This window comes from Lynx rufus, unplaced genomic scaffold (assembly GCF_022079265.1).
Source record: "Lynx rufus isolate CCGP_SWC_20201006 ecotype Redwood Valley unplaced genomic scaffold, mLynRuf1.p SCAF_8, whole genome shotgun sequence".
Lineage (NCBI taxonomy): Eukaryota > Metazoa > Chordata > Mammalia > Carnivora > Felidae > Lynx > Lynx rufus.
Window position 1 is genome coordinate 118,007,902 of NW_025814896.1, and position 12,908 is coordinate 118,020,809.

At 52.2% G+C, this 12,908-nt stretch overlaps 1 protein-coding gene across 1 annotated transcript in view; it reads right to left on the reverse strand.

Moving 5' to 3' along the window:
- PLB1 (phospholipase B1) overlaps positions 1–12,908 on the reverse strand; it is a 121,545-nt gene that overhangs the window by 79,165 nt on the left and 29,472 nt on the right. Inside the window, exons 7-14 of the mRNA XM_047069218.1 lie at positions 11,313–11,403; positions 10,920–10,971; positions 8,983–9,069; positions 6,016–6,078; positions 5,191–5,270; positions 4,830–4,905; positions 3,359–3,454; positions 2,226–2,282 (exon numbers count right to left, since the gene is read on the reverse strand). Of these exons, the coding sequence (XP_046925174.1) occupies positions 2,226–2,282; positions 3,359–3,454; positions 4,830–4,905; positions 5,191–5,270; positions 6,016–6,078; positions 8,983–9,069; positions 10,920–10,971; positions 11,313–11,403 (602 nt within the window). The remainder of the gene's footprint in view (positions 1–2,225; positions 2,283–3,358; positions 3,455–4,829; positions 4,906–5,190; positions 5,271–6,015; positions 6,079–8,982; positions 9,070–10,919; positions 10,972–11,312; positions 11,404–12,908) is intronic.

Below are 12,908 nucleotides of genomic sequence, written 5' to 3' on the forward strand. Positions count from 1 at the left end.
AGACCTGGTCAATTCCTCATTTCTTATGCACTAACCCGTGCCTGCAGGAGCTGTCCACTCACTCTCACAGCTCTGCTCACTCTGGGAGCCACGGGTGGTCTGGCACGTCACCCATGAGGAAGCCAGGAGAGTGACACATCCAGGGAAGCCCCTCTTTGCTGGCCTGGCTGCCCGGACCTCGAGAACTCTCATTGGGAAATAACTGGGGGTTGGTTGGACAGGACAGAGTGGGGGTAACTGCCCACCCAGGAAAGCTGCCTCCTCCTCCTTGGAGCCCTTGTGACACCTACTATGTCATGGTCCTTTGGCCTTGAGTCTGTTCCCATCTGTGGGCCTGCTCGGCCTCATCCTTATCCTCACCCTCAAGTGGGTTGTAGGACACTGGGGTGCCGGGTGCCTGTGTCAATGTGCAGGATGACACTCGGGCTCAGTAAAGGCAAAGATTGTCACTGTTGCCCCTGCCACCAATGACGACCAATAGCAAGGGGAAGGGGTAGAGAGGGAGAAGGAGAGGGAAGAGAGGGAGGAAGTGTGTGCAGGGGAGGGAGGGGAGGGAGAGGAGGGAGAGGAGGGAGAGGAGGGAGAGGAGGGAGAGGAGCCTTTCCCTGGATCTGTTCTTTCTGGCATTCGGGGTACATTATTCCTTCTCAGGGCCCTCCTTATCCTCAGGTTTCCTCTCTTATCAGACCAGTCTCATACTGCCCCTTGCCAGTGCATCGGCTCTTCTTTTCTCCATGCCCTTTGCTCACAAAAGTCCTTTTGCCTGGCAATGCCCACCCTGACCTCCTCCGACACACCTTACAAAGCCATTTGGAATCCTGTCCCCATGGGATCCTCCTGACCTCTCGCTCCTATCGTTGTTGGGTACACAGTCCAGCACATCACTGCTGGCTGAGGTCAAGTTCACTCTTGTTCTTCTGGGTTGCCTGAACTTTCCAGCTACACCCTAGGTTCTATGAGGGCAGAGGTCATCTGGTGTGTGTCCTGTATCCTCCCAGGACCCAGCCTAGGGTGGGGCATGTTGTAGGTGCCCTTGTGTTGCTTGGGGGAAAGCGGACATAGAAGGAGGAGGAGGTTTGGCTGAGCTGGAATCAGTCCTTCTCCCCCAGAGAGAGGGTGGAGGGGGCTTAGCTCCTGCAGGAAGGGTCACATTCCTATTCTCTGCCCTTCACAGGAGATGGGCAGCAAAGTGGTTTCCTGGGGGAAATATCCTACCCAAGGGTCAGGCCCACTAAAGGATCCTTATTCAAAGAAATCAGAAAAGAAATCATTGCCTTCTCCAAAGGGGAGTGTGAGTTCCTTGCCATGGGCCATCTGGGGACCTTGCCTACTCTCCTTGCTCCTGGCTAACGTGTGCCTGTGTGTGGGCTAATGAATGCAGTGGCTCACGGTCTCAGCACAGCAAACCAACTGAGGAAAGGGAGAGAAGTTTCCTAACCAAGAACAAGGACAACCAAGTTCCCATCACTAGAATTCTAAAAATAGGGCAACTTCAATGGGGAAAAAAACGGCAAAGTCAGGTCTCCGTCCAGTGCCCTGGAAACGTTCACAGTTTTGAGGTTCTATCCCACCCACTGACTGAGCCCAGCTGGCCCTGGGGGACTTTCGTAGTCTGGGGAAAGCCTGTCACAGGTATAGTAAGAAGGGCCAACGCGTGGTGAGTCCTCACTGAGGGCCAGTAGGGCCAGGAATAAGCCGTGCACAGGACACGTGTTGCGTCAGGGGTTATGAAAAGGGTTTTGCAGAACGGGAGCTGAGACCTTGTATTCACACGGCTCACGAAGGGTGGAATTAGGAACAGAAGCCAGGTCTTCTTCATTCACAGTCCACGCTCATCACAGCCACCACCCTGTGCTTTTGAGCCACACGATGGTGAGGGAAATCTGGGCTGGAACTACTATGTGAGCCCAATCCGCAAGCAAAGTGGCCTGTGCAGACGCGGAGGAGATGCCCGTGCCTCTGCGAAGAACAGGACCGCGGTAGCCCAGCCCCGGATGGGAAGGTGAAACTCCCAGGAGGTCAGACCTGGGCTGTCAGCAGGTGCGCGCAGGGCCCCTGGTGGCTCAGAGTCATTGTCCGGGGTCCTGCGGGCAACCCGGAGCCCCTCCGTCCGAGCAGGGGGCACAGTGGGTGTGGCGGTGGAGGTCCTGCCTCTCTTCCTGTGTGCGAAGCCCCAGCTGGCACGGCAGCCCCCCCCCCCGCCCCGGCGACCCCCAGCCACTCACCATGCTGCTCCAGAGATTCAAGGCGAGTGTGCTGGGATCCTGGAGTGGTTGTTCCCCCTGAAACGGAACCAAATAAGAACCTGCTTTTGCCCCTTAGGATGGGGTGGCCCGCCGCACACTTTGAGCCTCCCTGGCAGAGATGGCGTGGCCCGCCAGACTCTCTCTCAGCCCCAAGTGCCACCATTACTGGTGGGCACTTAAAGGACCCTGTCTGAGGTCAGGCTCAGAGGTGAGGGTCTGCAGGGGCAGGTCGAGGGTCTGACCGCTCTTCCCTATCATCAGGTTGTGCATACGGAGCTACACGGCAGAAGGAGCAGGTGACAGGGAAGTGAATCATTGTGTTCTGAGTGGGGGTGGGGGATGGGAATGAATACTCCTCCTCCTCATTTCCAACCACTATCTGGACATCCCTGAAGCCCTAGAGGGGGCACAGGGACTCCAACAGGCAGGATCCAGGAGCCTGGAGGGAGGGACCATCCCAGATGCTAAGGCCTCAGACCCCTTGCCGAGCGTGCACGAACCCACCATGGTGCTCATGGTCCGGGCAGCCCCGGTGGGGGGGGGGGGGGGGCAAGAGGCATTTGCTCAGTGACCTGGGGGAAGGGTGGGGGCAACTCCAAGTCCCCTCCCTTCCAGGGATGGGTGTAGGGTGTGCAGAGGGAGGAACGTGGTGTTCTGCCCTGAAAATTCTATCCTGAACGGTCACAAGAGCTCGGAGGAGCCGAGGGCTTCCCAGACACAGGTGCCGCTCTGGGCTCCATACGTGTATTTACTCAAGCAATCCTGACAATCACCCTAGAGGGAGAGGATATTAGTAATGGCCCTGAACCCGCAGATGAAGAGCCAAGGCACACAGGGTGCAAACAACTCACCCGAGGTCACACAGCTGGCCCATTCCAGAGTCAGGACCTGTCTGGCCAGTAGAGTCCATGCTCTACCTTTGGGCTGTTGTGCCTCTAAGAACCCGCCTCATGGGGCCACCCAACCCCGTGGCAAAACGCCAAGAAAGTAGAAGAGAGTACCGCGGCGTTTCTCCCCCGGCATATGCTGGGCTTGCGGAAGCCCGGCTTCTGTGGAGGGAAGAGGGGCAGGGGGAGGGCTGGTCCCACCTCCTCGCAGCCCCACTCACTCACCGAGGGTAGGGTCTGGTAGAAGAAAGGCTGGAAAACCACTGCGAAGGACTCCTCCTTGTTGTACTTGCTGGAGGCCAGGAGACGGTCCCAGCTCTCCTGAAGGAGGGAGCAGAGAAGTGTGCCACCTGAGTCCCGGCAAGGCCAGGCTGCCCCATCCTCCCACCAGGGAGTTCGGAGCAGGTCCCCGGGTCAGAATCGCCCCTCTGTGCGGTTCTGAATGACATGCTTTTTGGAAGCTCCCCCTGGTCTCACACTTCGGGGCCCTTTGATGAACTACATCAGGGTTTCGTTTTCCTCTGAAGCCTCAGCATCACGTAATACCAGAGATGAACCTGAAGTATATTCTCTGGGTGATCGTGAAGTGCACCCCAGCCCAGCACGAGCTGGGGCCCCCACGCTCTCCTCAAGGGCGGGGTTCCGTGGAGGGATGTGCTATTGACCACTCCAAAATTGTCATTTCCAAAGTGAGAAGTGCTGTATATAACTTCATATAGGGCTTTCTTCTTAAATAAAAACCATCATGTTAGAGGCACCTGGGGGGCTCAGTCGGTGAAGCGTCCAACTCTTGGTTTCGGCTCAGGTCACGATCTCACGGTTTGGGAGTTTGAGCCCAACTTCGGGCTCTGTGCCGACAGTGAGGAACCTGCTTGGGATTCTCTCTCTCCCCCACCTCTCTCTCTCTGCCCCTCCCCACCCTCTCACAATAAGTAAACTTAAAATTTTTTTTTTTTTAAATCATCGTGTTAACATGCATCAGGAGGAACTTGTGCTTTGAGCTGTTTGCTGGAAGGGACGATGGCACCCACTGAGCCATCCACGCTCCCTTGGGTCTCTTCTCTAAACCAGAATGCTCATCATTAGGAATCCTGACTTGCCCATGGGTTGTGGTCTGGGGAGCAAGCCCACCCTGGGCACCACCAGCTCACCAGCCAGGGACGTGTGGTACAAGTGCTGATGACAACCAAAAGCATTTCAGAATGAATCTGCAAAATTCTCCTTGATCTTTTTTTTTTTCTAACTTTATTTATTTTGAGAGAGAGCGTGAGTGGGGGAGGGGCAGAGAGAGAGGGAGAGACAGAATCCCAAGCAGGCTCCGTGCTGTCAGCTCAGAGCCCGACACGGGCTGAACTCATGAACGCATGCACCATGAGATCACGACCGGAGCTGAAACCAAGAGTCAGACACCTGACCGACTGAGCCACCCAGACACCCCTTGATCTTTTACTTTAGGTTCCACCACCGCCCCCGCCCCCCACCAGTAGTTAGTCCCCACTCTGCTCAAGAGAGTACCGAAGTATGGCCAGAAAGTGAAGGAAGGGTAGCTCTCTTTGGTCCCTGACTCTTAGTCCTGAATTTATGGAAGAAGTTCGACATGAACAAGTTTGCTCCCTCCTTGTTCCTACCACCCCCGTTCTCCTCCGGGATCACCTGTCCCTGTGGGCCAACAGCCAGTGTCTGAGGGTGGGCTCACCTGATAGGACCACTGTGTCACAACCTCAGAAAGCTTCAAGGTCTCCCCTGAGTATCTGCAGGGCTCTTCTGCGAGGCTGCCGGTTAAAACAAGCCAGAGATGAGAGCGTGGTTGCGATGTTGGCTATTCATGCTGTCCATGGGGGAAGAAGGGAGCTGGTGGGGGGACCCTGGAAGTTGCTTAGGGAGTACGGAAGGAAAAGTTGGAAGTCTTACAGGTGTAGGAGGAGGAGGCACACGTCGGGGAGGACGAAGGGTAGGGTCGTTCTCATAGGACTGAGGGACACGAAGTGCCCCGTGCTGTGCCTGACACACGGCAGCCAATCAACAAAATGCTGGTTTCATTTCACTTCCCTTTTTACCTGAGCTGAGTCCCTTGGTGCCAGTGAGAAACCACCAGAGCCTCAGAGAGATCCACCAGGTTCACAAATGCTTTGGGGACCTAGGAGGATACGAGGGAGAAGGTGAGCATTTGCAAGGTCACCACCATTGCTGCCCAGGGGCTTCTCTGGAACCCTTGGTTTGAGCCTGTTTGGTGTGTGGTTGAACACGGCAGGCCTCTCCTTGGTTAAGTACCTCCTCTGGGACGTGCTTGGTTGGGGTCTCTCCAAAGCTGCCCGGCACTGCCACCGTGGAAAGGTGTCATTCACCATCCCCTGCGGGGGGGCAGAACACCGCCCCACCACAGTGTCAACAGGAGAGTAGGACCTTGGCGGCAGCGGGACTGTAATCCTGACAGAAAAGCCGCCTCCCCGGGGATCAAAGGGTTGGGGTGAGAGCCACAGAGCTCCCCTGCTCATCATGGTCAGGCCAGAAAGGGAAGGCCCTTGGGCTGTCACTGCCTCAGACTCAGAGGCCTCAGGAAAGAGGAGGGCCACTGAGACCCCAGTGCTCTATCCCTTCTTCTTCCAGAAGTCTTGCTCAGAACTCTTCTTGGATTGTGAAGAGCTATATACCTGACCCGGGTTTTTCTGAAAAGGCAAGAAGACTGGCTTCTCCACTTTGCTTTTCCCCTGGGTCTTGGCCTCCCTTCTGAGGCCACTTTCCCTGTCTCAGTGGAGGCCACTGGAGAATAAGCCGGAACCTGCCCCATCAGCCCTTGGAAGAGCAACTTCCTGCCGGCTGCCCGAGGAGTCTTTGGGGAAGGGAAACTCAGGGCCCGTGGTCCCGGGGAGCTGTAGTCTCACCTCCTGGTGCAGGTAGTCCAGCACTCCAGCTAGCTTGAGCAGACCTCCCGCCGCGTGCCTGTGCTGGGAGAGGAGAAGCGTGCTAAGGGCAGGTGGGGATGGGCCCAGGGGGGCCAAGGATGTGCAGGCTCCTGCTGGCCTGCCTCTTTCTCTCCCCACCCCCTATCGGAGTCCTTAAATCCAGGAATAATGGTGTTCCCCCTTCGGACCCGATTTTCTTCAGATAACAACTTCTTCCATCAGCCTCTGGGAGGAAGTCTGGTCCCAGGTTTTTGCCCATTCTCTGACTTCCCCAACCCATCATCCACCAAGAAAAACCAGACTCTCTAAAATGGGAAGTTCCGTGTCAGGGAAGGGCAAACCAAGGTCAGGGCCATTCCAAAGCTCTCAAGGAGGGAGGGGAAACCAGACTTATTCACAAAGACTGATGGAATCCCTTTTATTTTTTTAAGTTTATTTATTTATTTTAAGAGAGAGAGAGAAAGAATGAGTGAAAGAGGACCGAGAGACCATCCCAAGCAGGCCCTGTGCTGTCAGCAGAGAGCCTGATGCAGGGCTTGAACTCAAACTGTGAGACCATGACCTGAGCCGAAATCAAGAGTCAGATGCTTAACCCAGTGAGCCACCACAGTGCCCCTCCCCCCCCTTTTTAAGTTTAAGAATCACTTTCATCTGAAGAAAATCAGGTCCAAAGGAGGAACACAATTACCGCTGGATTTAAGGACCCAGATGGGCCTCAAAACTTCTGCACGGCACACTTTTATCAGACCTCCCCCTGCCACATGGGCCCCCAGGGAGAAAGGGCTCAGGGAGAGAATCCGAGCCAACTCCTATTACTGAGTATTTAAAGACACCTCCTACCCCACCCAATTCTTTGTAATGAAAATATATAAACAAATGACAAGACCTCAAAAATCAACCCTGGTTTACCTTTTCAGGGTGAAAAAAATAACTAATGATAAATTTTGCGACAAGACAAACTGCTAAGCAGCCTGCAAACCAGCTGTCCCCTGAGGCGACGTGGCTCAGACAGGAAGACATGGAAGGCCAAGTCGCTGTTCTGTCTCCTGCGGGGACACAGGCAGGGACTCTGGAGACAGCTGCCAATCACTCGGGCTGGAACAGCGAGAAAGGGCAGCTCCTACCCCACATCCCTGCTTTGACGCAAAAGTGTCCTCTCGAGGCTGGTTCAGCCCGCTCTGTCACCGTAGGCAGCAATAAAGCCTTTTGTCCATTTCTTATAGTCTAAGGGAGTCTCTCCCTGAGCATGACAGTCAGCATCACACTTTCCCTTCCGAAGAGTCTCGGGTACTGCCTAGAAAGGTCCTTGCTGCCCATCTGGACCACGTTCAGGGCATCCCTCTTCCCTAGGGTACCCGGGGATCTCTGCATGGTTTGACCCCTATGTCAAACCCTGCTTTAGACACTCCTTAGTCAAGGTGGTGGCAAAACGGTATTTTAGCTTTGATTTTAATGTGTTAGTTTTATTTTTAAGGCAAAAGCATTTGTGCTTTGTTTGTACAACTAAAAATAAAAGTAAATAAGGCATAATGGATATGTGTATACAGAAATGCCTTGTGTAGGCAAGAATGCTTAAAGGCATAAATACATGAAAGAATACAATAATCCATAATGCTTGAATAGGAAATAAAGTGTATGGAAGGAATCATGAATGAGTGTAAGCATCAATGAATGCATTCAAACATTAAAAAAAAAAACAAATGCTAGCATAAACAAACTCATTATGAATACAATAGCACATACCTGCATGGAAGAAAAGAGGATGAATTTATGGATGAATAGATAACTGATGGATGGATGGATGGATGGATGGATATGCAGAGGAATTCAGCAATGTCTAAATGCTTGTTTGAGCACTTCACCGCATGAATGCATAAATTCATGAATAAATGTTGGTGTGTATAATGACCAAAAGGGGAAGCAGAGAATAAACAGGGCATGTAAGTTTCACTTGGCATTGGAGAAAACAGAGAGTAAAGTAGAAATATAAAGGTTCAAGATCTATATGCTACACACCCAGGAAATCTGTAGGAATATTGTTCCACAAAAGCTGGTCAGGGAAGGTGGGCCTCCCTCGGCATTCTCCAAGGGCTCGACATCAGTAATGGAAGGCGGGAGGGTGGATGGTGGGGCAAGAATAAGTGGGAGCATGGGGCATTCGGAGGAAGGCAAGAGCATATGTTGTGGGAGAGGAGCACAGGAAAGAGGACAGGACCTCAAGAAACTTCACTCGCCCATGCCTGTGCCGTGGCCTGGTGGGGGCCCTGGATGGGGCTGAATGCCCCATGGGCAGATAACTGGTCTACCATAGGTGGCTTACATGCCTTCAGGCTCCTGAGGAAGAGTCTGTGTGCCATTTACGTCACCATAACCTGGGCATCTAAGCCACCCCTTATACTTTCAACCGATCCTAACCAGGACTAACCTCCAGTAAAGACTTAAGTCATAGTCACCTACATAAATAAACGCAGGCACATGTTTCATGTCTGGTTTCCAGGAATGCCAAAGAGCCTGGAAGTTGCAGTCTTCCCACAGAAATACTAGCTTCCCCTTATAACTAGAGCCCAAGGGCCAACAGGCGACAAGAACACACATATCCTGCTTTTCTTCCCAAATTCAGCACTAAATACAAGCAGAGCTACAAGAAGCAAATGATTTTTCACTAGGAAGCGGATTTTCCTTAGTTGCAGAATGATTATTAACTCAGCCTCTCTACACCTCACTTTCCTTTCCTTGATATGAAAGATGGTACATTAAAAACACTGTCCCTAGAGATGGCTCTTGAGCCCTTAGATATCTAACACCCATTTATTTGTCTGTTGCCCAAGTTCTGAAATAGCTGCCATCAGGCTCCACCTGACAGGTGTAGACCAGGCAGGTTTAAGGTCATTCTGGCTGCCCCTACCCCTGCACCTGCAACCCTCTGCCTCCCAGCCCGTGGTTTACCTGTTGGGCGAACGGACAGAGGTGACCCTGGCTTGTGTTACTGAAGAACACATTGATGAGCTTCCAGTCATTTTGAAAGTCAAGTTGCTGGAAAAAAAAAAAAAAAGAAAGAAAGAAAGAAAGAAAAAGGACAAGAGCATAAAAGGAGAGAGTGGTAAGACATGGCATTAAGAGAACTTTTTCCTTTTCAAATCTGTCAATTTCATTAGCCACACCCATAAAATCATATTTATGCATTTTTTTCCAACGAAGAAGTACATGGGAGGAATCTAAAGTTGTATAAACGCTCTAGAAGGCAATTTGGCAAAATGCATCAAGAACTATTTTTTAAGGGAATACCTCTTGATCTAATAATTCCACTTCCCAACATATATTTTAAGGAAACAAGGATACATGAAAGATTTAGCTGCAATGATGAAGCCTTGTTTATAAGCATGAAAAACTGGCAACAACATAAATGTCTAAAATAGGGGATTGCTGTATAAATTGTGGAACGCTCATAAGATGTAGCTGCTAAGACAACGCTGGAAAATGTAATTATCATCATGGGAAATATTACATTGAGAAAAGCAGTTTATTACAAGTAGCTACATCCAGTAACATCCCTGTTTAATAAAATATATACTTAGAAAAAATACAGAAGGGAATATACATCAAGTTGTTAATAGCAATTATCTCGGGGTATCAGGTTGAAGAATGGTTTTAATATTCTTTTTGTTTATCTGTGTTTTCTGATTTTTCTATAATGAACGTGTATTAGTTGCAGAACAAAAAAAAAATAAACTTTCATTTTGTTTTTTAAGAGGCAACGCGGTGTGCTTGAGAAACCTTAGACTGTCACCCAGGCTGCACTTTAGATTTTAGCTTAACTAGCTGTGTGAACTTGGGCAGGTCCCATGACTCCTTAGGAATTCAGTTTCTTCATCTGTAAAATTATGGGATTAGGTTCAGGATCTTCTAGCCATTCTCCAGAATGTTATGAGTATTCTAGAAATTCTGGAATTCTCCCAGTAGGGGAAACACTTAATAGCATAGCTCCTGCACTCGTCACTGTTCTCGTAGAACCTGAAATGACCTAGCTTTAATCCCCGAACTCTGTAATGAAGTCATGGCTGGCCCAGATAGCATCTTCCCTTGGTTCCAGCAGTCCAAGCTCAGTGCTGGTTACAGCCAGCTTGGTGGCAAGGCTTGCCTTGACCTGGTACTTGCCTGTAAGGAGGCCACAAAACATTTGGGGATGCTTATTACAAATTCGTCTGAGTAAAGAGCATCTGAACTGCTAGGAGAATGGGTTTGTTGAGGGTCAGAAGCTTGCCCCTGGCCCCAGCACACGTGCCAGTCTCAGAGCCTGAGGCCACCGGGCACACTGCCCAAGACCCCAGCATGTAGGTTACATGATCTCCACCTAAGACCTAAAATGAATATGAAAATAACAACAATCATCACCTCAATGTCATTGGCAACTACAGGCTTTCATTGGAGCAATGCCTCCGTGCCAGACACCTCTGATGCCCCATTTAATCCTCCCTAAGCCTGTCCGGTAGCCTCTTTTATTACCCCCATCTCATAAATGTAGAAACTGAGGCTTAGCGAGGTCAAGGGCCTTACCCAATGTCACACAGCCAACAGGCTGAGAAGTCAGGATTCACAAAGTGTCTCCCTGTGGAAGCCAAGCTCTCAAGTGCCTTCCCGGGTGGGAAGTCATTTTCATCTGCTGACTTTTAGCAGGACCACATTGCAGACGTAAGAAGAAGCCCTGTGTTTTAACGGACTCCAGAGAATTGCCACAGGAAGGGCATCTTTGGGGAACCCAGACCACACCGGTTGCTGTGTTCAGGGCACAGTGGCAGTGGGGTCATGCCTGCCCGGTGTGTTTGGTCTGACGGCCTCGGAGCAGACACGGGCAGCCCCGACCTCAGAGTCAGGCGGGTCCTCACCTGGTTCTCCCTCATGCTCCGCACCAGTCCTTCCGCCTCTGCCCGTAAGTCTCTGCAGAGAGGGAGCGAGCAGAGAGGAAAGTGAGTCCAACAGAGCTTTGTTGAGGGCTGGAAGCTTGCCCCTGGCCCCAGCGCAAGTGCCAGCCTCAGAGCCCGAGGCCACACTGCACCACCCCTGGCTTTTGCAGGGCAGACACTGACCTGATTTTTAAAATTAGGCCCATCAGGCAGACTGAAATCCATGCGGGAGACACATTTTGACTCTGATTTAATACAAACCTTTATTTCTAAGCCTCTTTGACTTTGCCAGCACCCACCCCCCCCCCAACCCATCCAGATGCCCAGGACAGACAGGAGTACACAGTCCCAGGGGAAGCCAGAAACGGGACTTACTGAGCACCAGTGTGGGCCACCACTGTCTTCCCAGGGGCGCACAAAGGCCTCAGAACAGAAGGGTTGAAATATCTGATGATGTCTGAAAGGACTAAAGAGAGAGCTGCTTTGAGGCTGTGGCCCTGCCAGCTGGAGGGGACCTGTGAAGGCAGACCTCCCCCGCCACCTCGTAGGGGGAGGTTCCAGGGTAACTCCACTCTTCCAAAGCCCGCCCTTCACAACCTGCCCTCGGCTGCGAGGTCAGTCTCGGAGAGGGCCCCCGGAAGTGACTGGGGCTGAAAGCTAGCACCTGTCCAGGGCTAGGCCAAGCCAGCGCTAAGTGCTTTACATGTGTGAAGGGGAAACTGAGGCGGAGAGGAACTAAGCAAGCTACCCAAGTTCTCACGGTAAACTGAGGTTGTTGGGATTTGAACCAGAGCTTTGAAACACCAAGGTTTTCACCGTCACGCACCATCGACTCGTTAGGGGAAGTGTGCTAGGACAGGGACCCGGGTAGGCTGCCTCCCAGCCCCCCTTCCTCCTCCTGAGAGTGACAGCAGGGCGGGAAAGCTCCGGGGAACACATGTCCCAGAGCTGACAGCCAGAGGACCGCTAAAAATAGTGCTGTCAGGAGTAGTTAAGTTGTATCTTGATCCCAAGAGAGGAGAGGGCAGAGCCGGGAGAGTGTCATGGGAAGGAGATGCCTCCCCCCACCCCCAATCCCTCCTTCCCTTTTACCCCCATCCAGAAGGGCCTGGGGCTCCGTGGGAGCAGAATCCAGTCCATACTGTGCAGATAGCAGACAGCGGGCGGGAAGTCAGGAGACCGGTCTCTTGGCTTTGTCCGCCTGGACAGTCACCCAAGTCATGTGTGACTGGGTCTTCATCCTCAACCCAAACTAGTGAGCTTCCTTTTCTAAGTCCTGACCAACTAGGAGGAGAAGCCCCTTCCCACATGTGGTGAGAAAACAGGAAGCTCAGAGGCCAGCTGAAGACGACAGGGACAGTGTATGCACACGCGCGTGAGTGTGTGCACGCGTGTGTGCATGCAAGCGGGCGGCTGGGGGAGAGAAGACCTTTTCCCTCGCTCCCCTCAGGAGAGTCTGTGAGAGCAAACGACAAGACATGAAAAGCTGGTGCTAGGTCTTTGGGAGAGAATCGCTTTCCAGAGTAGAGGTGTTTGTATCCTATTGTTCTTTTGTGATCGGACGGGACCATGCTCTTTTCGCATAAATCTTCCCGTCATTTTGTTTTAGGGCTGCCTCTCTCTCAGTCTCCAGTGAGGTCACAACGAAAGGCGCAGGCTGTGGGGCTGGACCACCTGAATTCAAAGGGACTCTGCCACGTACTGATCGTGTAACTTTGGGAAAGTCCATTCACCTCCTCAAGACTTAGTTTTCCCATCTGCAAAACGGCCACGGTGGGCAAGGGCATGGCTAGATCTGAAGAGCTCGGAGGTTCTGGGATTGAAGGACAGGTGGGCCGAGCCAGATAAAGTTGGGCCAACCCTAACAGACCCCTGCACGGGCCTGGATGTTCCTGGAGCCCTTTCTCCTCGGCAGACTAGCTGCTGAGCTCCGGTCGGGCTCTCGGCTCCGCCCCACTCTCCCGTGCCTTA